At 44.0% G+C, this 27,714-nt stretch overlaps 2 protein-coding genes and 1 long non-coding RNA gene across 7 annotated transcripts in view; 2 read left to right on the top strand and 1 right to left on the bottom strand.

Annotated features, from left to right (window-relative positions):
* Positions 1-4,267, top strand: part of OSBPL5 (oxysterol binding protein like 5) — a 305,973-nt gene extending 301,706 nt beyond the window's left edge. For 4 of the 5 annotated variants that reach the window (XM_059722599.1, XM_006271184.4, XM_006271186.4 and 1 more), the window contains 2 exons: positions 1,201-1,303; positions 2,873-4,267. In XM_059722599.1, coding sequence (XP_059578582.1) covers positions 1,201-1,303; positions 2,873-3,008 — 239 coding nt within the window. In that variant the 3' untranslated portion in view covers positions 3,009-4,267. Of the gene's footprint in view, positions 1-1,200; positions 1,304-2,602; positions 2,771-2,872 lie in introns of all 5 variants that reach the window. The other variant, XR_009460005.1, reaches the window with a different exon arrangement.
* A 7,758-nt stretch (positions 4,268-12,025) lies between these two features.
* LOC132248686 (uncharacterized) lies at positions 12,026-14,783 on the bottom strand. Its single transcript, XR_009460004.1, has 2 exons — positions 14,627-14,783; positions 12,026-13,974 (listed from the first exon to the last, which is right to left on the bottom strand). It is a non-coding gene; the product is annotated as an uncharacterized LOC132248686 (long non-coding RNA).
* The window catches only part of LOC102562497 (tumor necrosis factor receptor superfamily member 6), a 28,283-nt gene continuing 14,102 nt past the window's right edge, over positions 13,534-27,714 (top strand). Inside the window, exons 1-5 of the mRNA XM_014602469.3 lie at positions 13,534-13,665; positions 22,952-23,042; positions 24,630-24,761; positions 25,128-25,239; positions 26,612-26,685. Coding sequence (XP_014457955.1) covers positions 13,597-13,665; positions 22,952-23,042; positions 24,630-24,761; positions 25,128-25,239; positions 26,612-26,685 — 478 coding nt within the window. The 5' untranslated portion in view covers positions 13,534-13,596. The remainder of the gene's footprint in view (positions 13,666-22,951; positions 23,043-24,629; positions 24,762-25,127; positions 25,240-26,611; positions 26,686-27,714) is intronic.

Raw genomic sequence — 27,714 nt, 5'->3', positions numbered from 1 at the left:
TTGGCAAGCATGGCTGGACCCTGTTCTGCCTGTGCCTGGATCTGTGCCACCTTGGCTCAGCCCCACACACTGGGGTCAGGCCCCAGGCTGCCTCAACCCCATGTGTCCAGTCTAGTGTACAGGCCCACGCTATCTGGCTTGCCAAACTCCCCACAGGTCTGGAAATTAATGCTGCCACTGCTTCTCTTCTCTGCTGCCAAATTTCCAGACCTGTGGGGGAGCTAGTGGGCAGATGACACAGTCTGCAGACCAGGGTTGAGTGTTCTTGCCTTGTATCATCCAACTGGATGATTTCACAAAAGTGAGTTAAGAAGAGAGGAGTAGCTCAGCTTGATTATAGGAATCAGCATTTGTCACCTGAGGTTCTGAGCTTGCTTGGTTAGTTGTTTTAACATTCATCATATATAGGGTGACCATAATAATTTGAGGGAAATCTGAGACACGGGGAGCTGCCAGTGTGCAGCCCCCCCAGCTCCCAAGAGTGGGGCTGGGCAGGACACACATGTGCACACATACATGCACATACACACCCAGCTCCTGACTTGGGAGCTAGGCAAGTGTGGGCGGGTTCCCACCAGTCTGGGACTCTTGCTTCAATTTTCTCGAGTGGCAGAGATGCTGAGAGAGCCTCCAAAATCCAGGCCATATGGTCACCTAAATCATGTACCACCCCTATTCTTTTTTTTTTTTATGTTAGCAGTGCTACCAAGGGCTTCCCAAGTACTGACTTTTTACAATGTCAGTGGCTTTTCTAGCAGAAGCTAGCTTACAGCATTGCAAAAAAACATGAACTGCATCCATTTAAGGCCTCAAGTTAGTAAGGATACAAACCTAACTTTCCACTTCTGTGTCTTGAGCTTTTGTTGAAGAGCCAGGTGTCCTTGAAAATTACAGAAAAATGGGGAGGGGAAGGTTCCCATCACTATATTGCTGTACCAGGCAGGGGGGGCTTAGGCTTTGTGAAGGGAGGGGCTTCCTTGGACCGAGACGGTTCCAGTTGAGTTTCATGTAAACTTCACTACTAGTTCTGGTGAGCAAAATTCTCACTAGCTTCAAGTTCTAGGCTAGTGGTTCCTTATGTTTAGTGTCATATAAAGCCAGCCAACCACTATGGGGGGGGGGTTGTCATATATGGTGAGTGGCTCTACCATCATCAGACATGTATAAGATCTGTGTTTCTCTCAATGTTTTTTGCAACAGGATTTGAAAGTCCATGTACTCAGTGTGGGAAGGAAATGAATCACTTGAAGGAAATTCATACGGCAGTTTTATCTCTACAGAGAGCCCAACAGGACATACATCGGTAACTGCTTCCTACAACACTATGATCTTATAAGCCCAAAAATAATTGGACTCCTCTGAGCTGGCCTTTGGAGCATGGTTGTATGTTAAAGGGTACAGTAATATGTATCCTAGAAAAGGAGCCCTCCAGCAGGGAGCCTCATGTGGAGGCGTGGAGCCCACCTGACCTGATGGTGTGCAGACTGGGAGCCACGGGGAGTAGCATATATCCCCCTTTCCCCAACAGGCACCTGTATACCCTATGATGCATCTCTCTACTTTGCTGTCAAAGGAGAAATACTTAAACCAATCAGGAGAAATGGGCCTGTCAGCCTGGATTTAAGGCTTGCCTTAAAAATGTCTTTGAGAAGAAATGATCACAGCTGGCTAAAGAACTATGGCACATAAGTGTTGCACTCTAAAATGGCCACACTTTTGTGGAGCTCTTTTGTGGCTTTTAGTCTCTTAAGTTGCCTAGGGTTCAGGGTGAGACTACTCTACCAATGAAGGAGCATCAAGAGGTGCAATCTTCATTGGAGCTCCAAGACAGATGGGAGGAATATGCTTGCTCTTGTATCCCACATGGAGTGCTACAGTCATTCTAATGTGTACCAGGGGCCTGATTCTGCTCTCACTGTCTTCAGTAGAACAGGATCAGATACCAGATGAACAGTCTCTGGCTGCAGAAATGAGGCTGGGTCCATGGCCCCACCTCTCTTCCACAAGCGTCAGAAATCCCTGTGTTCTGAGTAGGCCAAGATGTAGGCTTGTACCTGACTGTTAGACCCAGGATATATTTTTGTGGTCTCTTCCCACTTTAATGTCTAGATGCAATCTAACTTTGCAGGCTGGCATACTTCAAAATAGTTCCCCAAATTGGGGGTCACAGGTGAGGATGTGGGGAAGTCCACTATTATCAGCTGTCTAACAAAGCTAAAGGTTTCCAGTTACAGAAACTTCTCTAATAATTTCAGAAAGCTAATGAGTTTAAGCATAAATAAGAAGCATCTGTTTTTTATTGGACATGGCCAGGAAACTTATTCTTCCCTAGAGCTAACAAATTCTGGCAATAACTTGACAGCACGTGTATCTCACACTACTTGCTGTTCTATGCTGCTTGTCCTATGCTTAGAGCTAGGCTCCCAAGGGCTTTATGCCCACAATTGGGGCTAGATCTGAGGTCCTCATTGTCATACCTGGAGCCAGATGAGAGCTTGTGCAAATCCAGCCACTTTATTTTTGGCACTTAAACTGAGCTGTGCTGAAAATTCTCTTGCATTTCTGCTGCATAGAACCTGATATAATGTTTGTATTGCAATAGTACCTGGGGACCCTAAGTGACATCAGAGCACCATTGTTTTGGGCTCTATACTCACATAGTATCCTGAAAAACTTACAGCTGAAATAGAAAAGACAAAGACTAGGAGAATGGAAGTCATATTCCTTTTAGAAATGGAAAACCATAGAGACTTAGGCCTGTACTCTTCAAGTAAGTCTTGCTTGGGTAGAGGCTCTAGGGTGGAGGGGCAGCAGGGTGGGACATTTATGTACATTCCCTTCCTTGATACAAAAGTGTTGCTTTTTGTTTCAGAAACCTCGCTGTTCTGAACAAGAAATCTTTCTACAGGAGGGTCTCTTCTGAAAACCTCCTTCTGGACTCCCGCTGTTGGTTTCTCCTTTGCATCTTTCTTACATGTCAACTATTCATTAATTATGTCTTCAAATAAAAACACTGTTTGGCAGCAATAAAAATCACCGGCTGTGGGAGGGGGCCACTCGCGTAAGGAGCCCATTGAGGCACCAAGCACTTTAGAACCAACACAACAAAGGAGGAAGAGAGAGCAAGGTTAAACAGGGACCTAGGGAACCTGCAGAGTTTTGTTCCTTCAGATTCTGTCATTTGCCTTTGTGTACATCTTCAAGGACCTCTTAACCTGTATGGGCCTTAATGCTAAAGCCAAATGTAGCTTTATTTGTGCAATTTGTTTTCTATGTCTTGTCATTCTCTGATGCAGTTAATAATTACCAAGCAGTATTGGTGCCCCGATAATGGTAAACACACAGGGTTTTAGAATGGTCCCATTGGCTTGTTTTATTGCTCTGAGCATTGGGGAGAAGGGGTCAGGGTTCTGATTTATCTTCTTTTTTTTTTCAGGATGTCTGGGTGCATTTAATTATTGGGGGGTGGGAAAGCAACAGACAATAGCCCAGAAATCCAACTATGTGGGTATCAATGTCACAGTGTCTCCTAGGGTTTTTTAGTTGACACATGGGAAATTTGGACCTGAAAATATGCTTCACACTCCATTCCACAAAGGTTGTAAATATGCACGATTTCCTAGAGCTATTCCTCTTTAGGAGATGGGAGGTGTTTTTATTAAAGTTCCGTATTGTATTACAGAGCTGACAATGTCCTGAACCAGGCCCATTGAGTAAAATGTCGGACAAGCCTGTTTTTTTTTTTTCATTTTGCTATATGGCTGTTTTTATATTATAACACACTACCATTATATTGAGGAACTCCTCAAAATTTCTCATTGCCCCAAAATAAGTGGAGTGGGTGGGTGGGAGCAAGTATGTGTGTAACGTTTGTTTGATCGTAGGCACGTCTATTGTTAAGGGTCAGGAAGGGTAAGGGTTTTGCCACTGCATTGTTCAACTCTGTTAATAGTCTTCCTATTTTACACCATTTTTTAAAAAAAAAAAATTGCAATATTTTCTGTAGACTGCAGTCAGTACTAAGCCTTTCTTTTCTGGCCTGCAGTAGTTCCAAGTGATAAAAATACTGCTATATATATATATATATATATATATATATATATATATAGCCTTAAAATACTTAGTGGTAGTGCCAGTCTGGGCTAACTTTAAATGTAAATGTTTCCAAATTTTTAACTACATTCCTTGTCCTGTTCCCCAGTTAAGGGAAATCTGTTTGTGCTTGATATGTTGAAATGAAATAAAATTACACATGACTTTCAATGACCATTTCTTTGTGTGCTTGCGTCTCTTTTAATATTGCAGCAAGCTTGCATGCACATCTTCAGTAATGACATGCTTTTCAAAGGGACAATTCACAGACACAGAGGGGAGAGAGAGATTACACACTAAGTTTCAGATGATAAAATGATTCGTGATCTTCCGTGAAGGAAGTTCAGTAGCTCACAATATTTTGAGAAAGTCTTGTGTATAACGGAAAACACCAAATTTTACATTTTGGCATTTGCTTGACTCAAAGCCATGCCCTTCAAAGATGGACACTGTTGGTGGGGGGTTCTTTTTGTTTTTAAGTGCCTAATTTTGAAATGACTTGAAGATGCAAGCTTTTTTTTTTTGTGATCTTTGTTATCGGACCAACTGTATAGACAGAAGAGCTGTTGAACAAGGTTTTGGGGCATTAAATGCCTTCCCTTGAGTGACCGGAGACCACTTGAAACTACTCATAGCCCTCAGAGCTTGCCCAACAGCTCTCCTGACTATACCATTAGTCCAATAAAAGAAATTACAAAAAATCTTGTATTTCAACCCTACTTAAAGATATAAGGAAAGTGATTTGATGATGCTGTGCAAGCACCTATATGGAGAGTGAGAACACCAGGTCATAGGTTTTGAAGTTAATGGAAGACCATTAGAACCATTCTGGGGGGTTAAAGCCAGACCAATTCCTGTTGGAAATAAAGCACAAGTTTGGGAGGTGGGGTCTGTTCTTTTTAAATGAGTAATCTAATCATTGAAGAGATCTGCAAAATGAAAAAGTGGGTTCTCTAGGACTGGTTCCTTTTTATTGGAAGCAGCTATGATTGACCCAAGTTACCAGATTTGCAACAGTGGCAGGTAAGAACAATTCTATGGCCCATACTATATGTAAGAGCCAACTAGATGATGAATAATGGACCCTATGGCCTTACTGTATGAAGAGACCCTTTCAGGTTTCAGTGAGTGGGTGCTCCCAATGTTTTTTTTCTGAAATCAGATGCCTTTAAAGAGTCTGGCTGCACTTTTCTGAGGTCACCAGTAATTCTTGAAAACATTTGGCCCTGGATGCTTCTGTGGGTTTGGTATTCTATTTCCAAACAAACTGCCTCCAAGCACCTTGTCCAAAATAAGGCATCTATCTGACCCATCTTCTGTCATTCAGATGGCAGGGCAAGGTAGCCCCCATCTCTTCTGCCAAGTGTATAACCTGTGCATTTTCCTTAAAAATGGAAATGCTTGAGACCTTTAATCAGACTGGCTAAGAATGTGCTGATAGGAACTTGTGACTTTGCTGTAGGGATGTGTTATGTCTCTAGGCTATAGATATGCCTTAAGTTTTGGCAAAGAATACAAACACGTGTTTATTTTGTTCATAAAAACAAAATCCAAATGGCATTGATGCTGAATGGAAAATTGTTATCAGGTGCTAACTAGGCAAATACTTGGAGTTCCTTCACTTTAAGGAACAATGCTGTACCCCCAAAGGATTGTCCTGGGACTTGTTACTGCAGTTAAATAATATTCCCACTGAGAGACTTACTGCAGAACCAGTGATGAGGTTTGACCTGGATACCCCAACTACACAGCAGAAAAGTCCACAATATCTGTCAGCATTTCCCACATGGAATAAATATTAATCTAGAGGAGAATCTTCAAACAGCTTTGTTAAAACAGCAACTGGATTCATATCAAATAATATGCCATGAGAATGGTGTATGAAAGATATTTTCCTCTTACAGTTTTATTATAATCGCTGGGAAATATTTGCAATGGCTGTCCATGAAGATCCAACCCTGGCCTTTCAGCAAGAAAATGTAGCAGACCCTTCTGCTTGAAGCTAGAGTAGAAATCTATCAATTGGAGCCAAATGTTAGGTGAGATAACTACAAAGTCATTATAGTACACTGTTTATCTTTTTTTCCTTCCCTCTGTCTTACATTTATCCACACACTCAGTTTTAGAGGGTTCCCCCCAAAAAAGTCCCAAGTAAGTTAGGTTTCCCACTGTAATTTCTGCATAAAACACTCATTTCCTATTGAAAAAAATTAATTGTAGAACAGTATATTCCCATGATCTGCTTTACAATCATGTGGCTTGCTTTAAGTAGTGTGATTCTGGATTGGGTCCCGGTTTTACAGCTGTTTTCCAGTGCCAGGAGTCTGATCTAAATCAGTCTGGGTGAAGGGAGGGGCAGGCAGATTTTTGTGGTCCAGAGCCTCTTCAAGTGGCTGGGCTTTTGCATACTCAGGACTCCACTCTGAATATGTGCACATGTTCAGTCTAACTCATGCCTGGTGTAGCTCTAAATTAGATTGTGCTGGCCATTTTTGCCCAGTTTGACCTTCAGGGAACATCTGTATACCTTGGCACTTTGGACATCTTTACTTGGCCTCCACAGTGGAGCATGGGGGTGCTTTAATTAGAGCAGCTTTTGGGAGTCACTGTAATTAAAGCACCCTCAGCGTCTCATGCATGGAGCATCCTGTGCTTCAAAATGGTGGCAGGGGTGCTTTAACTGGAGCTTGTCAAACGCGATGCCAAGGCTGCTAGTGTGTGATAATTAGATTAATTGAGTGGATCTCTACTCCTAAATGACTTTCAGCAAGTCACTTGATGTTTCTCTGATCATTTCCCATTTGTGAAAATAAGGGAAAGATTTTGTTCTCATAGGACAGTTGAGAAGATTACATGACACTTGGATCTCTAGGAAGAGAGGCCATATAAGGACCTCCTATTAATCTAAGGTACTTGCTCTGCGAGCCAAGCTGATGAATGAGAGATCAACAGTCCTTTATGGGTGGGCTGTACCGAGTTCTATATTTTAGTGTCTCTAATTACTAGTGGGCTAGGCTTCTGCAGTCATATTTTTCTGAGTGTCACAACCCGAAGTTGTGATTTTTTGTTTGTGCACTTCGGCACTGCTAAATTATTTTCCTGCTAAATTGCAGCTTCTTTGCATGGTGGAGTTTTCTGCTGCAGAAGAGAACCCCAGTGCAATGGAGTATTCCCGCCAGATTTGAAGCTTTCTTTGCATGGTGCATTTCTTTTGCATCCAAGAAATGCACGGTGCAAGGAGTTCCCACCATTTGTATGAAGATTCGTGCCACATTATTGGCCGATTCTAATACATGCACACGTGGCGGCTAGCGATTGGCTTGCTAGCCGTATAAAGAGCTTGGGTGGTTTCCACCCAAGTTGGAGAGAGAGCAATTGGAGTTCCAGAGGGAGAGCGTGAAGATCTCTAAGCGCTGCAGATCCTTACGGACCCAACGCTTTTCTTAAAAGGCAATAGAGGCCTGATAACCGAACCCGCGGATCTTCAACAACTCCGGGGAAAAGAACGAACAGCCTCTAGCCTCTCCCCGTCTCCGATAAATTCCTAGACGTATCCCTTCCTGTACGAGAAACTACCGAACCCGCGGAGCTTCAATAACTCCAGGGCAAAGAACGAATTGTCGTAGTCCTCTAACGAGGATTTAAGCGGAGCTGAACCTGGAAACTGTCCAGCCTACACCACGACCATCTTTGGTGTAAGTAAACAATCTTTAAATCAACCACTACGTGTCCGTGACTAATTCTAGCTCGCCCCCAGTCCTCTCCGGCCCCGCGTGCCCGGGCTGCTGGCCACAGCCCGCGTGCGCAAAGACGGGCCCAGCTCGCCCCCGGCCCGCACACTGAGCATTAGTGAAGTACCATGAGACAATTTTTTTCATGCCCTACAGATCAATGTAGTTTAGTCATGCTCATCTCCATTCAATATACTGCTGTTTTAACTGTCCCCTTGCTTCTGCATCCTTCCACTACAATCACTTCATGATTGTAACAAGCACAAGCTACTTGTCTCCCCTTCAAAGCCCTTCCTAATCTAGTCCTGTTTTATTTTGTATACAGTAATAAAAGTCCAGCTCCGCTCTTCCTCTCCAATGAGCCCACTATACCAGTTTCCCCCTTTCAAATGCATAATTTTGTGCTTGCTCCCCAGCTGCCTCATGCTTGTGAGGAGAGCCCCACAATTATCTTTTATTCTCCTTTGCTATTGAGTCTGCAACAGTTTGCCAAATTTTTGATACCTGGGGCATGCTGTTTTTTATGGATTAAAATTGGCAGCACACTTCACGCTTACATCTGAAAAGATGTAGGTTTGTTTTTTTTTTTCAGACCATATAAAACATCCGTTACCCTACCAGAGGACACCATGCCAGTGCTGTGACGTACTATTAAAAAATGACACTCTTTAAGCAAGGGGTTGGTGTCTGTACCAGTGATTCTCAATCTGTTTAGCCTCAAGGCTCTCCTCCATAACTTTTCTGAATTTCATTGCACCCCAGTTAAAAATCATGAGATAGATCTGACTTCAAAAAAAGACATAGAAGGAGGCATTGAGGCTAAAAATGTTAAGGTTTAGTGATCTAGCTCGGGCCCCTTCAGGGTTGCTGATGCCACCCTTCACTCTGGTGTGTCCTGCTCTTTTCACTGTCTCCTCCCAATACCTGCTCTGTACCTCAGGGGGCAGCAGTAGCCGCAGCTACTGAGACTGCTTATACAGCATCTCACACACCAGCAATCACACCTATGGCCCCTCCTGCCAACTGTGGGAGGGTTGGAGGGGATGAGCAGGGCTGCCAAAATCAGCTCCATCTGTGCATCTGCCTGCCCACAGCCGAGCAGGCTGCTGAGAGCATGGCAGTAGGGAAGGGCAGGAGCAGTGGTGACAGATGCCAGAGCTGCAAGTGCCACTGGAGTACCTGTGGCAAGTGCAGGGTGTGGGATGGGGGAGGACAGCATTTATCCCTGGACATAGGGGAATCTCATGGCACGTTTCCATTGCTCTCGCAACACTAGTGTGACAGGAGCCACCCTTTAGGAGTCACTGGTCTAGAACAATCTTGACAGAAATGAGAAGTGCTGACCACTGCCAATGCATCTGGCTAATACAGTTTCACTAGTTCCTTGTACTCTCTCTCTCCCTCTCAAGTCAGAACAAGGGGCTGCTATTGTATGCTCTGCTACTGAACATTTCTCCTCCTGTGACTCCTCTTCAAGCCACTTAGTCCCCCCCGACCATATCTAACCTGAGGAAAATAGTTGTACTCTTGTCAGCAGAGTATTTGAGCTAAAACTACAACTTGTCCTGACTACACTAGGGTTGTACAGCCCTAGCTACTGGTGCTCAACCTTTTTGTGCTGTTGGCCAGAAGGGCAGTACCCAGCACATCTGTGGGATGGATCCCACCAGTGGGCCTGATCTGGCTGCACAGAGAGGGGTAAGGGGCAGCCTGGCCCTGATACAGCCATGTGATGGGGAGCTCCAGGCTGCTGTTTAAGTGCTCTAGGGACTAAAGGCTTATTTGGGGATACCTCCAGAGGTGTGTGTGTGTGTGTAGGGGGTGTGTGTGTGGAAATTAAGGGCTGAGTGTATGTTACCACAGTGCTGATGTTTCTTTACCTTTGACCTGTTCCCTTCCTTTGACCCAAACCCCTATGATTTTCTGTATAAAAGTGGGAACTCCCCCTTGCTGCTTGTGCCAGTTTTTGGGGCTACAGGGTTGGCATACCATCAGTGAGCCCTGGTAAGACACCCTTGAAACCAGGGGCCTGCCCACAACCAGGGGCTAGTCCTGGCTGCAGGCTAATGCTCTTTCCAAGCCAGGCCTGAGGAGCCTGCTCTGTTTTTGAAAGGCAGTCTCTCACTCTCAGAGGCTCAGTGGGGGAGAGTGAGCAGGTGGAGGGGCGGGTGCAGCGTTGCCAGGTCTTTAATATGAAACGATCATATTGAAAGCTCAAATGATCATATTGTCTGAAAAACTATTGTACACTTAAAAACAGGTATGCAAATAAGTATGCAAATAACTTTTCCTTTTTAAGTAATAATATGTTGACTTGTACTGTTATCATCACATCCTGCACCACTCGACTTGACGTTGCCCACTATAACGTTTTGTTTAACTTTTTCTTTGACTGGTTAAACAGAATTTATTACTATGATTATTCTTTTCCCTTTGTTTTGCCGCTCAGGTCTGTGTATTGTAAAAGTTTTACACTTTATATTGTGCAACTTACTGTACTAGGTCCATGCCTGGAATTTACAAGTGCGGCAAGCACAAAACCCCTTTGATTTTCCATTGAGTTAAGAAAGTATGTAGCATTTAAAATAAAGTTCTTAGTATTATTACACAATGAGATATAGTTATGTGATCATTATGCAATTACTTAGATCACTCACTGTAAGTCGCCAGTTAAAGATAAATGGCAAATTCGTAGATTCATAGATGTAGGGTCAGAAGGGAACTAAGTAGATCATCAAGTCTGACCCCCTGCCCTGGGCAGGAGAGAATACTGGGCTCATATGACCCCAGCTAGGTAACTATCCAGTCTCCTCTTAAAGACCCCCAAGGTAGGAGCCAACACCACTTCTCTTGGAAGTTGGTTCCAGATCCTAGCCGCCCTGACTGAGAAGTAGTGCCTTCTGATGTCCAGCCTGAACCTACTCTCAAACAGTTTATGACCATTATTCCTTGTTACTCTGGGAGATGCTTGGGGGACCAGGGTCTCTCCCATTCCCCACTGGTCCCCCCTAGTAAGTTTATAGATGGCCATCAGGCCACCAGAAGGCCCTCAGCCTTCTCTTGTGAAAGCTGAACAGGTTCAGGTCCCGTAGCCTCTCCTCATAGAGTCTGCCCTGCTGTCCCCAGATCATGTGAGTGGCCCTCCTTTGGACCCTCTTGATGCTGGCCACATCCCTCCTAAAGTGCAGCGCCCAGAACTGGATGCAGTACTCCAACTGCGGCCTGACCAGCATCGCATAGAGAGGGAGGATCACCTCTTTGGACCTGCTTGTGATGCATCTGCGGATGCATGACAAGCGCGGTTAGCCTTATTGACCACGTCCTCAATTTGGCGGCCCACGTTCATTATGGAATCACTAATGACTCCAAGATCTGTTTCTGCCACTGTGCTTTTGAGAAGGGAGTTCCCCAGCCTGTATGTATACTGCTAGTTCTTACTGCCCAAGTGCAGCACCCTCCACTTGTCAGTATTGAATCCCATCCTATTCTCATTCGCCCACCCCCATAACCTGTCCAGGTCCAGCTGCATCCTGTCCCTCCCTTCTAGCATGCTCACCTTGCCCCAAATCTTGGTGTCGTCAGCGAATTTGAACAGGGTGCTTTTCACCCCCTCGTCCAAGTCACTAATAAAGAAAATGAACAGTGCAGGCCAGAGAACGGAGCCCTGGGGGACTCCATTGTCCACATCCTTCCAGGTCGAATATGACCCGTCCACCACCACTCTCTGGGTGTGACCCCTCAGCCAATTTGCGATCCATCTGATTGTGTAGGCATCAATGCCACAGTCGCCTAGCTTTTTAATGAGAATGGGGTGGGAGACAGTGTTGAAGGCCTTCCTGAAGGCCAGAAAGACTACATCCACTGTGACACCTGCGTTCAAGGATTTTGTGACCTGATCGTAGAAGGCATACAGGCTGGTCCGACAGGACCTGCCCCTAATGAACCCATGCTGGTTGCCCCTGAGCATCATCCCCACTGCTGGCCTTCCCAGATGTGCGTCTGGATAATTTTCTCAAAGAGCTTCCCCAGGATCGAAGTAAGACTAATGGGCCTATAGTTGCCTGGGTCCCCCCTCCTCCCTTTTTTGAAAATGGGGACCACATTGCCCTGCTTCCAGTTGTCTGGCACCTGGCCAGAGCACTATGAGTGTAATTAAAATATTACCCTCCCTTTAGTCCCTGTCAAAATTCCAATTCAATGGGTTCTCAAAGTTGGAGCATTTCTTTATTTCAAGGCAAACAGTCATAAGAAAGTGCTGACAGAGAACCCAAAAGCCAGTTAAGACTCCCTGAGAGTGACTTGGGTTTTGCATATGCTGCATCAATTAACTGCATAAAAAATTATCATACATTTTGAACAGTTAGTATTATCCATTATACATTGTACAAGGGTGGAAACTATTGTACAAATATGATAATTATTGGACGCCTGGCAACACTGGGTGGGTGGGGCGGGGGGTAGGAGGCGAGGAGCTGGAGTGTTGGCCCACAGGCAGCATTGCCAGGTCTTAAATATGAAATTATCATATTGGAAGCTCAAAATGATCAAATATATATTAAATAAGTCTGCTTCTTTACTTTATATTGCTCACTATAACTTGCTAGAGAGCGAGTGAGAACTGGGTCAAAGTGATAGCATTTCTTTATTTTCAGGCAGCAGCAGTGACAACGACAGTGAATAAACTGAGAGGTTAAAGCTCGAAACCAGTGCTAGCACCAGGAGACAGTGTAATCAGGCTTTGAATTACACTTTGACTACTGGTGGGGTCTGCATAAAAAATGGGCTGTCGATCACGATGCCCTAATGAAATCAAAGACCCACCCACGTTATGATTTTTAAACCTTTCAGGGGGGGTCCCATCTTGTATGGGGGACTCAGCCCCCCTGCACTCCCTGGTGATTTGAGCCTTCAGTGTAACTGAATCAAGGGAAGGATTGCGCAGGAGCGCAGGTGCGTGGGAGCGTGGGAGTGCAGGTGCGATTATTGGAACGGGTGCAGGAGCGCATGAATGTGGGGTTTTGGGGTGGGTCTAAGGTTTTATATGTGTTCTGAGCTGGTGTATATATGTAACTGCCTATATATACACACATATATAGAGAGAGAGAGAGAGAAAGATCTATATGTAGCTATATCAGAGGTGGACAGAGGGCCTCTTATTGAGTTTTAGCAAGCCATCGAGGGCCACATGACAGGCAGCCCAGGGCAGATAAATATTAATTTTCTAAAATTTTTAGGGGCCCCGCAATTGCATTTTGTCCACCCCAATCTATATATCTAGATATATACCTAGATAGATCTATCTATATCTAGATGTCTATTTTTTTTTTAGATCTTTTCTTTTCAGACAGGTGCCCAGGTTAGAGCTGCGTTGTTCTAGAGGCACAAGGAACCACAACTCGCGGCAGAGGTGACAGCTTTTATTAGACCAAGCAGTTTTTTTCAACAAAAAAAAATTCTTTTCGGTAGTCTAATAAAAGCTGTCACCTCTGCCACAAGTTCTGCGGGACTTTCAGGCGAGAAGGTGCTGACAGCAAGCCACAAAGCCAGTTGAAACCCTCGGAGGCCGCCTCGGGTGTTGCAGGGGCTGCCTCCAAAACGCGGGCACCTTTGAGCAGTGCGAGTACTGCGGCCGGGCCATCGCACGAGGGTGAGGTGCCGGCACACGCAGGGTGACGTCGCGCCCACGGGCGGGAAGGGGGCGGGCTGCGGGCGGGGCTGCCCCCGCTTGCGGCCAGGCTGAGCCGGTGTAGAGCGGTCCGTGCTCGGCGCTGCCATGCCTGCCGGTGCGCGCGTCCCGCGGCTGCTAGCGCTCTTGTTGCTGGTGGCGGTGGTCCTGCGAGAGGTGAGTGCGGGGCAGCTTTTCCTTCCCTCTGCTTGATGGTGGGGTGTTTCCCCGCGGATCGGGGCGCCGGAGGGCAGCAGGGGGTGCGGCGGCCCCGGCCCGTTCCCCTCCCCCGCCCCCGCTACTTTGTTGCGGCTCCGCCAAACTCCGGAAAAGTTTTTGCCTTCCGAGTCTCCGTGCTTCTCCGCGGCCTCGCTGGGGTGTGGGAGCGGAGCTTGGTCCATGCGACCACGGGAGAGCAGGGGGCTCCGGGGGCTGTCGGTCCAGGCGGTCTCCCCCTTTTCCCGCACTTTGAGGGGGGGGTCTTTCCTTTTAAAGACAAGCAAAGCCGCTTCTTGCATGGTGTGATGGACAAAGGCTGGAAATCCACCTTCCCGCAATCCATCTTCCACCCCTGGTAATTCACCTCTCCATGGAAATCTAGCCCCTCCACCCCTGAAAATCCACCCCCCACCCCTGGACTCCATCTTCCACCCCTGGAAATCCCCCCCCCCCCCCGAATCCACTTTTCACCCCTGGAAATCCCTGCCCCCCCCTCCCCCCCCCGAATCCCCCCTCCACCCCTGACAGTCCTCCTCCCCCCAAATCCATCCTTTGCCCCTGGAAATCTACCCCCACCCCCTCCCCAAGTGGCTGCCCCTCCTTAGAGCTCCACAGGGAGGGAATCCAGGCAGGTCCCTCAGCTGCCTGGGATTTCCCGCCAGCAGGCAACTTCAGGGTTCCCAGAATCTCCTGGCCTTGTCCTTAGTGCCAGCGCATGGCTTTTCCCCCTGCCTCTAATGCCAGCCTCTTGGCAACCGCACCTGTTAAGCCCCCCTGCTTCCGTCTCCAGCATGGGTCCATCCCCTCCTCCAGCCCACTGCACCCTTTCCCAAAGAGCTGGGCCCTTCGCAGCTGTCCTGGACCTGCGTGCTCAGCCATACACCAGGCCGCTCTTGCTACCTTTGGTCTCAGGCCTCACCTTATTTCCAACAGGCTCCTGGGCCTCGGGGCCTAGGGCACCCATGACGTTTTCTGTGCCTGTGACTAAAGTAACCTAGGAGGCATGATTTCAGAGTTTACGTCAGTCAGCCGGTTTCAGAAAAGCAAGGCTGTCCCACTGGAAGGACAACTTTTTATTAAGTCTCCCTCTCTTGGAACAGAGTAGGAATGAATTTGCTCTGATTTATTTTTTTTCTTAAGTGGGGTCGCTGACGCTGTATTTAACATTCCTCTGGTGATTTAGACTTCCAAGGTTATACCGCCACTTCTGCTAGGAGTTGGCAATTCATATGACTTTGCCCTTTTATAATATACATGTAACAGAGGAAGGTCTTTGCACGGAGTGAGAGGTTAGATGTGGTGTGGGAAACAGACACACAAGATAACGTTAAAACACAGTTGGTGACATAATAACCGTTCTTTTTGGCCCTGAATTTTCATTCCAAGGGTCTGATTCTGTTTTCTAACCCTGCACATGTACATTTAACTACTGATTTTAGTCGAGTGTTCATCACTGAGCAGGGCATCCTGATTTAATTTTGTTTTGCATTTTTAATTTTTTAAAAATTCTTTTCCAAAAGAATGGTTGATTCTGTCAGAGATAACAATTGTAGTATTTTGACTGGCAAGTAAATATAGGTCTTGCATTAAAATTGGGCTTGGTTTGGTTTTTGCTAACCTGAGTAACACATTTAATTGTGGTAAATTATTACGTAGTTTCACATACATTTATCAAGTTTCTTAATCTTTACATTTTATTAAGTTAGAAAATGCGAAGGGTTTATTTAATGTATTTGATTATTATCTTTGTACTTGACTTGTGTCACGCTAGAAAAGATTCCAAGGTGGTAAAAAAAGGTGGCTGAGATGGAAATTGGAATTCAATTACAATGCATGAAAACAGTGTTACAGTTATTTTCCTAATTAAATATAATCATCTTAAATATTCTGGATACACAACTGACTGTCCTCTTGTCAAAACTTCTTTGATAGTTAAAACTACCTGATTTATTGAACAAAGGGTTGAATTGAATTGGTTGTTTCTGATCACTACAGTCTTCAGGATTCTAAGATTAGTGAATGTTGTTTCCATTTTTATTTGATATGGAGAAACAAAGTTACCTCCTTTCTCACCTCCAAGATGATATTTTATAGAGGTGCAACAATGTATCAGTTGCCTATTGGATCACAAAAGTTTTACATTATCAGCTATCAACTTTGTTTGGTTGTTCAAGCTGATAATGTTCTCTGATAATTATGTTTTCTGGCTGGGACCCCCAAACACCTGGGTTCCCTCTTGCCTGTGGAGCTGGGCCTCTGGATGCCTGGATTCCCTCCTGTGAGCCAGGGTGACCCTGGATACACCCCTATTCCCTCACCGGCAAGCCAGGCTGGGCTGGGCTGGAGCAGAGCTTAATGCATTAATTAATGCACCAATGATTGTGGTGATGATTTTTCAAATTGGACTTTTCCATTAAAATAGGATCTATTTTTGTAACTTCAGTTTATTTCTTTCTTCCTCTTGCATTTTCAGTTTATTTCAGATTTCCTTTGAAACAGGAAAAAGAATTTAATACAAAAGTTTTTGAAGCCTAAACTTTATCGTAAGTCTTAATAGTTTAAATATGTGGACTCCATGAGCCTCTATCAAAAACTTAACGGCGTAAATGTTTTTTCTATAGTGGAAGATGGCAGGGCAGGGTGGTACCTTACAGAAGAACTCATTCTGAAAGGCATAGGCCGGGATATCAAAGATCCAGCTGGTGGGCTGGATCTGGCCCTTTATCATCCAGCCCACAGTGTTGCCTGTAGGCTACAGACTGGATCTATGCACTGCATGTAGTACATGCCAGACTGGCCTCATATGCTGCATGGAGAGTGTGGGGCCAGCCTCCGGGTGCACTCTGCTGGCTGCACCCTGGGGCCAGCCAGCCCCTTGACTATGGGCCATGTGTGGTAGATCCAGCACAAGTCCTGTCTGGCTGGAGGATCAGCTTAGTGCCACTTCTCTGACCCTCAGGGTCTGATGACTTTGACATCTTTGGTATAAAGTTTCAATGGCTTGGACAAAGCAATCAGGACTCATAATAGAGATGATATCTTTTATTAGACCAACAAGATTTTTGCAAAAATCATCACAGACCCTCACAGGAGATGAGAGGCTTCATACCAGCTATGAACTGACTGCTCAGAGGAGTTTTCCATCTATTGACTCCTCTGTGAAATCCTATAAAATATGAACTTTCATTTCTACCTAGGAGAACTTTTACAATCTTTTCTCCAATGCCTGATGATGGGTGTTTGCGCCCAAAAGTTTGCAATTAAAGAATTTTTTTTGCAAAAATCTTGTTGGTCTAATAAAAGATATCATCTCTACTATGAGTCCTGATTGCCTTTTCCTCTAGATCAATATGGCTACAACCTGGATACCTAATGGTTTGGACAGCCATTCATTTTTTCCAGGGACATTTTCTGCTCTTTCAGAAGAAACCACGAGGGTACAGAAGTTCATAATTTTACTCTGGGAGAAAAATAACTTGGGAACTACCCAAGGTGGATAAAAATCAACTTTTAAAAAAATTAAAAATTGGATTTTTTAAAATTTAAATCAGATTTTTTTAAATTTAATTGTATTATTTGATTTTTTGGTTAAGATGCTTTAAAAAAATAAACCTATATAAAGATAGTTTTAATTTAAGATGCGTTAAAGCTCAAAGATCTCATAATGGAATAGAGAGTATTACAGCATAACCTCAAAAATCTGGCACTTCCCTCTGCCACTCCAGGACCGGCTCCCACTCCTCCCTGCCCTCCCAGATGCGGTGGAGGAAGCTTGTACGTGGCAGCCACCACCGAATATTTCTCAGGAGATACAACTCCTGTGCAGGCAGCAAACAGAGCCTCTGCATTCTCAGTGTACTCTCTGCCCATCTGGTCCCACGGGCAGGAGGGAGAGCATGCAGGAAAGACAGTATGCATCAGCAGAAGCAGAACACACCCCCGGCGTACTTTGATTTGGAAAAACCCAGTGCTGAAGCACTTCGGGGGAGTGTTCTGCTCCTGGCTTGACCCTGCCTGAATCACATTGCAGCACTTGAGTGCTGGAAGTGTGCAAACATGCTCCCTGTCCAGGTGCAGCTGGGCTGGAACACAGCGTGGGGGAGGGGAAGTCTGGAGGACTGTACATGGCACAGACCCTGCCTCCACCTTCCCTGGCCCTGACCCTAACATCCCTGCTTATATTCTCTTTAAAAAAAAAAAGCCTGAAAAGCTTTTTGGGCTGCATGCTCTAGAACAGGGGTTTTCAACACTTTTTAAGGAGTGTACCCCTTCTGGGTACACTTTTGGCCCAGTCGGGGGGGCAGGCGGGGTGGCAACGGCCGGACCCAGAGTTGCGGAGGGCTTGTATGTGGCAGCAGTGCAGAGTGGTGGGTGGCAGCTGCCATCGCTGCATGAGTTCCCATCCCTGCCCCCCATATCCAGCTGGCTGGGTAGCACCTGTGTGGCCCTCCCACAGAGGGGAGCCACTGCCCTTGTGTGTGTGTGTATCTGTCCCCCACCCAAGCCCTGCTCCTGGGAGGTGGCAGTGTGGGGTGGTGGTTGGGGGCACTCCATCCCTGCCCGCCCGTGCGTACCCCCTAACCCCTTCCCAAGTACTCCCAGGGGTCCACGTACCCCCAGTTGACAACCCCTGCTCTAGGGACTCCTGGCTGCCCAGCTCCCACACTGCAGGCTCTTTGCTGCTGTGTCTGAACTTCTGTACAGATTGGTTTATTCTCTCAGGAAAAAAATACCTGGGAGAGTTGTCCTGGGTGAGCTGAATGTATGTACACAGCCATAGGCAGCAGCTTGCTTTGCCAGATGCATGGCTATGAATGTCTATGCCTTTCCAACCAAGTTCCTGCCTTGTGTCTAACTTCAGACTAACATAGTTAACTGCTTTTCTCTGTATGAAGAAGAAATTGGGGGAAACATACAGCTTTTGTGACCATCAGGGCCTTCCCTGGCAAGGGGGACAAATCAGGGCAACTGCCCTGGGCCCTGGGCTGGCTTCACATCCAGCAGCTTGCCATCCCCCCTGTTGCTGCCACCACCACTGCGTCCAGTCCCTACACAGGCTTATTTGCCCCGGGCCCCACACCCTGCTACGGCTGTCTCTGGTGGCCATGCATTATAAATGTGGTGCGGTTACTGTATTAAGGGCTCAATTTTCTGGGGAACCCTTGATCAGCGGGTTCACAATTTTCTAACGTACTAAAATATAAAAATTAATATTAGTCTGTATAATTGCTTAAGTGAATTTAATTATAGTGGCCCCTCCTAAGTAACCAAAATGCCAAATCTAATAAAAAGGCTCCATTTAGCTCCAAGTCTACATATTTTAATAATTACATCAACCAATGAGAGGCATTACGTCAATTCCATTTGTACTTTTTTTCTTTTAAGTGAGGGTTTTCCACTTGTGATTTCAGTCCCTATGATTTAAGTGGATTGACCTCCCTCGTAATGAACATGTGTTGCTGTTGCAATGTATGATTATGATTCACTTTGGTATATAGGGGTATATATGCAATATATATACAGATTTCCCCATGGAAGAGTAGTTTCGTTTTTTTTTAATGTTATGGATAAATGTGCAACTGAAGCTAGGCGGAGGAGGAGGAGGACAGGATGACCTGGGCAGCTGTCCTGGCTGCTGACTTGTGGAGGGGGTGGGGGCAGAAACGACCAGTTGCCGCCGCCACTGCACAGTTGCAATTGGAAGTTGCCCTGTGTGTGTCATCTGGAGGGGAGATTAAATGTTTCACCTATTCTGCTTCTAAGGGTCTTCTCTCACCTCTACTCTGTTGTCTTTTGACAGGCCCTATCACTGTTCTGCTGAGTAGCTCTCATAGTTGATAATGGATTTACCATCAAAAGTCACAGTGAGATAGAGGAATGCTGTTGTCTGCATTTACTTACTATTTCATCTCTCTGACCATCACCTATTAGTAACTTCCCATCCCAAATCACTCGGCCTCTCTGCAATTTCTGCTCCGTTCTTCCCTGCCCTCCTTTCCTCTTCTGTTGTGGCTGTTGATTACTTCTGCGCTTCAATGTTCTCAGCTCTTAACTCTTCTGCCATCTTTTCCGTCATGGGCTCCTTTGGCTCACTTCCAATACCTGATTTCCGTGCTTTGTGCAATAATGTGAAAAGTGGAAATCTTATGACTAGGCTGATTTCCTCCACTACCAATTCATCCTCTCTTCCTTAAAGCCTGCCATTGTAGCTACACAGTTCTAACCCACAGCTGAATTGAATCTATGCCCACCATCTCATCCACCTGTTGACCACCTTGGAATCTTTTCTCAAACCTGACATTTCCTCTAGCCTCTGCTTTTCTGTACATCTCAGTAGTCTCTTCCAGGAGAAAATTAACAAAATGCCACAGGACCTTCTTCTTCAATTCTCTCCTCCCTCTCCTGTCTCAAACAGAGACAGTTCTAATCTGCTTCCTCCTGTAATCCCCTCATTTGCCCCAGTGAGTCCTGTGTGCTGATAATTTACGTATTTTCCTTTCTGCCCCAATTCTGTCGTCTTCCATCTAAAACAAAATCTTGGCCTGGTTCCCTAAATTCTTTACTCAAGCTGTGCATATCTGAAGCAGCCCATAATCTTGGCCCATTCCACCACAAAGCCATCCCATTACCTTCCTTTTCCATCTCTGTAGACAATCCCACATCCTGTTTACCACTCCTCATTCATAATCCAAGTGTTATCTTTGACTTTGACTTCTTTGCATCAGCCATGTTAATCTGAAGTCAGTGAGAAGGCAAGGTAGGTGCATGATTTTATATATGCACACATCTTAATTTAGTTGGTATGAGAGAGAACATATTCAGGCTTTTTTGTCACTTTCTACTGAACACCTCAAATGTATGGCTTTTCTTATCTATCCATGCAACTAATCTTATAATGTTGATTACTGCAGCATCCTCTTCTCTGGCACTGAGAAATTCAGTCTTATTCCTCTTGTAGCCGTTCAAAGTATGATGGACGAGATAATTTTCTTAGTTTGTTCCTGTGACTGTATAACTGCGTTTTTTTGCTTCTCTCCATTGGCTCCCTCTCTTCTTCTAAAATTGTAAAATACTCATGTTTGCTTTCAGGGCCTTGTTAGCTACAGAGATGCTGACTTCCATTTCTGAGCAGTGCATGGTACCAGGCTCTGTTGTCCACTTGCTAAATATTCAAGTAAACCACTTTGTGATACTTTGCTCTGCCCTTCATGTTCACAGTAACAAACCTACCATATGATCCTCCTTCAGACTTCTCCCGAAAGTTTTCCTTTGCTGTGATGCCTGAAAAAAAATTATGCTATCCATCTGTTGTCTTTTGTTTTTGAGCGGGGGGACAGTCACATTTGTTTTTTCTTATGTCATGGAATATGATGGGGCCCTTGTCTATGACTAAGACTCCCTGGTGCTGTGTAATAAGAAAAAATAAACTAATACTTAAGGAATGGAAACATCAAGAGACAAAACCAGGGGTTGGCAATGTTTTTGGGCAGAATGCCAAAAGTACTTGCCATTTCATCATGGAAGATGTTGGCATGCCATGGGCAGATGGCTGGGGAGCTGTGAAGGGCCTGATCTTGTGGCAGTGTAGCCCCGGCCCCTTCCCCGCAATCTGCCCAAAGATGCATGTACCTACCACGGGGCCCAGGCTGCTCACAGCAAGCAGTGGGGAGGCTGCAAGCAGGTGCACTGGGGTCCACAGAGCCCCAGCACAGCTCATTACCAGCACCAGGCACACACATGCCTTGAGGTGGATGGCAGAGAAGGGGTTGGGGGCTGCGCTGCCACAACAAGGATCAGGCCCCTCAAAACTCACTCACCATCCATCCTGATGTGCACATGCCAAGTAAAATGCCTTCGTATGCCACACTCTGGCACATGTGCCAAGGGTTGCATACCCATGGAGTAAACCCAGCATGTTTTAGGTTGGATTGTCCCAGGTCACATTAGTTTTAGGGCAGAGCCCTAATCATCATCACTAGGACATCCTCCTTGAAGATCAAAATCCCAGGTCAGAAGGAAATTGCTTAACAGCTCTGTGCTTCAGTTTATCTGCCAGTAAAATGGGCAATTTTTCCTTATACAGATTGTTGAAGGGGTTTTTAATATTTGTGTGGTTATGAAAAAAATGTTCACATTCTGTGGCATTTAAGATTACAGAAGAAAGGCAGAATGCCTGCTCTTATTTATTCAACTTTTAATTCTCTTTTGCTAGAAAGCCATGTTTTCTAGTAAGTGTAGTGCAGAAAGCCAAGCAAAAGTTTTTTGTAGGTTATCTGTAGTGGAGGGTAATGGGCATTTGTCTCTCTTTACTTCTTTAGAATGTACAACATTGGGCTGCAAGCTTTTAGGGTTCATTTGTTTAAAAATGGAGAGAGAGAGAGAGAGAGAGAGAGAGTGTGTGTGTGTGTGTGTGTGTGTGTGTGTGTGTGTGTGTGTGTGTAAAAAACAGAGAATATATTTATAGCGTGTGTATTTTCTCTGTTTTTAACATATGAAATAGATATATAGTCTCAGTTTGTTTTTTAACATTGGAATTTCAATCCCTTGCCAAGCTAGAAGATGGGTAATCATAAAACGTGGGCAATAGTGTCACCCTGCAAACTGACAGTGAAAGCGTAACAATTAAGAGAAATAGGTAGTTTGGGTTAGACTGAAAAAAAAGGGTGCAAAATGAAAGTGTTCAAAAACATACTTAACTATAGTAAATAAAAAAAGCCTTTACTAAAGGCTCAGAATCCTGTTTCTTCCATTTGAGGTACTGCAGCATGTAATAAACATGCTCTAAATGCTAAGAATCGTTCAGCAAAACTGAGAAAGGCAGAACTTGAAAGTTCCAACTTCTGAAGTTAGAAAAAATTATAAAAAGCAAAGTCCGTTTACAAACCTAACTTGAAAACTAAACTGATCTTGAGACTGTTACAGCCCAGGGTATTTTGGTAAACTACTATTTTCTTTTTTTAATCTGTTCTATGACTTGGTCACTCTTGACTGTTTTATTCCATCATAGATTGAATCCTTCCTGAACACCTGAATATTTAGCAAGTGGACAACAGAGCCTGGTACCATGCACTGCTCACGAAGTGCAAGGTGAAAGCTTAGCAGGGGACAGTTTGGTCCTCTAATGGTGCATCAAAGTCCTTGACATATGTTCACGAACACCATAATTGCCATAGGTATCACACTAAGATTGTACAGTGTCTTGAGTAACTTGTTTATTAAAAATATGTTTGTGCCCTTGCTATAGGTAGAGTCATTGGTGAGTTCAAGAGAGTCCAACATCTGTGGTAAAGGAGAATATTTCCATCAAGGTCACTGCTGTAAATACTGTCCTGCTGGTAAGTTCATAGATCATTACTCAGCTTAGCTAGAAAATCATTTTCCAGCAAAAATTTCTGTGCCGATCTAGTGTTTGCACATGCAAATTAAAAAGAGAGAGAAAACCATGTATGTTTTGCAGAAGTTCAAGAGCCATTTTGTGCCTCGTCTTAGTGGCTCTTGTGCAACTTGCTGCAGAATGGCTGCCAGCTTTTCATACAATAGGGTGTGCCTGTGAGACCTTGGCAGTTTGTCAAGAAATGTGTGCGTGTGCATGATGCAGAGGTGAAGATATGTCAATACTGCAGGAACTGTTCAAAGTTGAACAGATTGTGCACTTGGAACCAGAATACTCCTTGAATGCTCATTTTATTCCTCCAGCTGTACTTTATGATGGCTTACTGAGTACAAGCACAAAAATATCAAGGCTCTATAGAAATTTTCTATCTGTGATAATTTATAAGAAATGTTGTATGTTATTTCCCTTGTAAAAATGTAACAACTTCAACCTTATGCAAATCCTATGTATTCTTTCTGTGCAGGAGTTTTGTTTCTAGAGTTGTCTGAATAAAAAAAATAAATAAGGAAATTTTATATCCATTTTTATTTTGCAAATCATTGTCATCTTGGAGTGTGTGTGAAATTATTCTTCCCGTCTACCCTCCCCCCTCTTCCTTAGCAGCATTTTTTACTTAATTTTGTGCCAAGATTATCGCTATCTCTGACTGGTTATCATCTTCAGAGGCTTATCTTCTAGATTTTTTAAATTCATTTTCTAAATCTTGTGAGTACTCAAATACGGAAGTCACTCCTGTGCACAAGGCCTGCACAAAACCTGTAAATTATTTTATTGTATCCTGGGGCCCATTTTGAGGACTTGGCCACTGATCCTATTAAGGATGACCCATAGGCATAGCAGTCTGGTTGAGTGATGTTCACAGGTGCAGCAGTCCACCCAAATGTTATGCATTGCATGACTGGCGTAATGTCTGGGCAGTGTGCATACTGTCTGAACAGAGATAAATTCGCCTTGAAGTGAAGAGTTAATGGTACTCGTTTTGGAGAGGCGCATGGCATTAATTATTAAGAGCTTCTACCTCAAATCTCTCTGCTCATCTGTTTCTCACCTCTCCGGAACAGAAACTTTTCGTTGTGCTGAACTATGGGTTGGCAAATAAGGAGGTGAATAGGTATCTAAGTAGAACTTGTAGGATTGAAACAATTTTCTACAAAACATTTAAGCTCTTTGCAAATAGAGTAGATCAGGGGTAAATATACTATTGCCAACAAGAATGAAAATATGGGTGATGTTCTTGAAAACACTTCCCTCTATTCTAACTAGCTCTATTTATAAAGCGAGAGAACCCCCCTGAAGTACAACTAGACTGTTGTTATTTATTGCTTACTTTCTAATGCAATATGGCCACCAATGTCAAGTTTTACTGCATATACATAAATTATGATGCTCACCTCCTTTGAAAGGTGTGACTGAATTAAATGATGCTGGAGCAATTCAGGCTGCAGTATACTTGTTTCCAAACAAGTATCAGGGGACAGGTAACTGGATTTTAAAATTATAGCATCTCCTTTGCTTCTCCTTTTTACAGGCACTCATGTTTTGGAGCACTGCAAAGTTCAACATGGAGAAAGCTTTTGTTCCTCTTGCACAATAGGAAAGGAATACACTGCTCATGAAAATGACCTAGAAGAATGTCTGCAGTGCGAACAGTGTAAAGAAGGTACAGTGCTAAATTCAGATTATTTTATTTTTAGGTGAAAGCCTTGATGTTTTTAGAATTGGGGTTGGAAGGATCTTGAGGGTCATCTAGTTGAAACCCCTGCACAAATGGGGTTTGCTCTTCCTGTACCATCCCAGACAGATGTCTATCCAGCCTTGTCTTGAAAACCTCCAAAGGAGATTCCACAGTATCTCTAGGCAAGCTGTTTTCTGTCACTGCTTGCAAAAAAACTTGCCTTAGTCTCTTCTTTATTTTTGTAGAGCAAAGAACAGGGTTTTTTTTATATAACCTGGATGTGATTGACATTAGAAAGAACCCCAACTTCAGTTTTGTTATATTTTTAATTTAAATATCTTAATTTTTCAGACAAAGTAACTGTAAGGACCTGCACTTTGACGAGTGATACCGAATGTCAGTGCAAGCCAGGGTATTTCTGTCCTACTCAACACTGTGAAATGTGCTCCAAATGCAAGACAAAGTACGTACAGTAACTGATTTAAACAACTCTTTCCTATTTGATCAATAAAAGCTAGGATCCAAATCCCACAAATACTCGCATGCATGTTTAAACATGTGATTAATCCCTTTGCAACTTGTGTATTTAAACTGGATTTTTTGTCTAGTTTCACTCAAGTATTTTCCAAGAGAGCATTTTTGGTGCACTGGACGAAATATAGTATATTCTAGCATAGACATGCGTGGGATCCATGGGTTCTGGTAGTATTGTTGTGGGGGGTGTTTATTGTGCTAGCAGTAGGAATGAGTAGACAAGGTTTTGCATTTCTTGTTAAGACAGGGTTGTGTCCCATTAGGTGTATGTTGGTCACCTGAAGTTTGCTTTTGACAATAAGCTGGCTCACATTAGGAGTTGTTTGAAAACTAGGGAAGGAGGCTGGTGGTTGGGAGTATTTCTCTCAAGATCTGAACCTTTTGAGTATAGCCTGTACTATACTCCTTGGTAATCCTTGCCAACTCCAGTGTGGGATGGTATGTGACAGCCAACTTAAGCTGTGTCTGCTTCTTTCTTAGACCTGAAAAAGAATACTGGGTGCTCAAAAGCTTGTCTACAATCTTTCCGATGACCAAGCAGTTGGTCCAATAAAAGATATCCCCGCAAAAAATATCTATGGTTGCTGACAGATATGAAAACTGCCCTCGCCCCACCAAACCTATGCTTTACTGGGAAAGGTAGTGCATTAGTTCGACCCAGCTCCGCAGCATCTATAGATCAGGCACTTCAGTGGGGCTTTTTGGCACTTTAATAGCTGATTCAATCAGCTATTAGATAAAAGTGCCAAAAAAAAGCCCTAATGAAGCACCCAGTCTATACCAGTGTTGGGCAAGCTGGGTCAAACTGACGCAGTGCCTCTTCTGGGCATGTGCTAGGCTCGGCACAGGGGTGCACAGAGTTTAAAGTGAAGCGCTGTTTTTGTTTGTTTTTACATCTATAAGCAGCCTTTGTTTCTCTCATGTGTCCTGGATCATCACAGCTATATTATCACTCCTAACACTGCCATATTTTGAATAGGTTTTCATGTTCCTCCAGTCAAGACTGTTCATGTCAGTAGGAGTCAGTAGTACTACACAGAGTTTTGCACCATGAAGCCAAATGCTTAAAGAAACTAACTCTGCATTTAATTGATTAATGCTGATTCATATATTTCAGTGAAAAGTACTATTTTGCTGACCATGTGATCTTGCTGTCCTTTTGATGTAATCTTGTAGTACCCTTCTTTCTTGATCTGTTTCAAGTACTCTTTGGTGGGTGGTGAGGACAGACTTTATGTACATGTTGATTAGGTTTGTAAAATATTCTCGTAAACTGCTTGGTCTGTTTTTTTTAATTACAGGTGCCCAGAAGGAAAGGAAATTGTACAAGAGTGCAATGCTACCATGGACACAGTGTGTGGTTCACTTTCTGAAGGTATTGTATAAACCATGCTTAAAGAGGCTGTTTGCTTCTAAGTTACTGAAAGTCACGGAACCAATTTTTTACACAAGGATTTTAAATCCTACTCTTAAGCACATGTGAATTACTACAGCTCTTCATTCTAGGAACCACTAGACGGGGACAAAGATCCACCCATGTAATGCAGGGTATATTAAAAATCAGTTATCCAATGAGCTGTACAGAGGGAGGTTCTGCAAATTAGAATTATTTTGGTGGAAAGAGCTGCATAGTTAGTAAGCCCTTCCAAATTGTAATACTGGTATTGTTTAAAATATATACGTATTTTATATAATAAAAATAATATAGACCTGTTAATATTAGAATAGTATCCATCAATTATAATAACTATTGACTTTAAACATAGAGGTGGTTAATCGCATTAGTATGAAGTCAAGGAGAAGGTAGGGCAAAGTGTCACTTAGAGACTAAGTGACAAGAGGCATGAGCCATTGTAGGCAACAGCCTGCTTAGTCAGATGCTGTGAATTGATGAATTGTGGACAAATTGTCTGTTCACTGCATCTGACCAAGTGGGTTGTTACCTACAAAAACTCATGCCTCCCTAAACCATTTAGGGCAAGCTGGCACTTTTAGAGACTACCTTCTGGCTTAATATTAACTTGAATGTTGGCTGCATCTTGCCATGGATCTGAAAAGGTACATAGTGCATCTTTTTCTTTTTAACCAGTAAAATGGTTATTTTGGATATTTTTATACATTTTTTCAGCTTCAGTTGTATAGTTTCTGCTAGTTTTGGTATAAAACGACATGGCCATTTTAATATCTAATCAGTTTTTAGAAGCTAAGTAGTGTCAGATACTGTATCAGCTTATGAGGCTTCTTACCAAATTTTAGTGATTTACAATCCATGTTTTCCTTTCTTTTTTTATGTGTGGTTCTCCCCTGTTACATGTTTTCTTGCCCAAACTAGAAAAATGCTGATATATGGAGGAATCGGTGAAAAGAGAATTGTCAGTCTTGTTAACTAGACAAAGCGAACAAA

Source organism: Alligator mississippiensis, chromosome 2 (assembly GCF_030867095.1).
Source record: "Alligator mississippiensis isolate rAllMis1 chromosome 2, rAllMis1, whole genome shotgun sequence".
Lineage (NCBI taxonomy): Eukaryota > Metazoa > Chordata > Crocodylia > Alligatoridae > Alligator > Alligator mississippiensis.
This window is presented reverse-complemented; position numbering and strand designations above follow the sequence as displayed.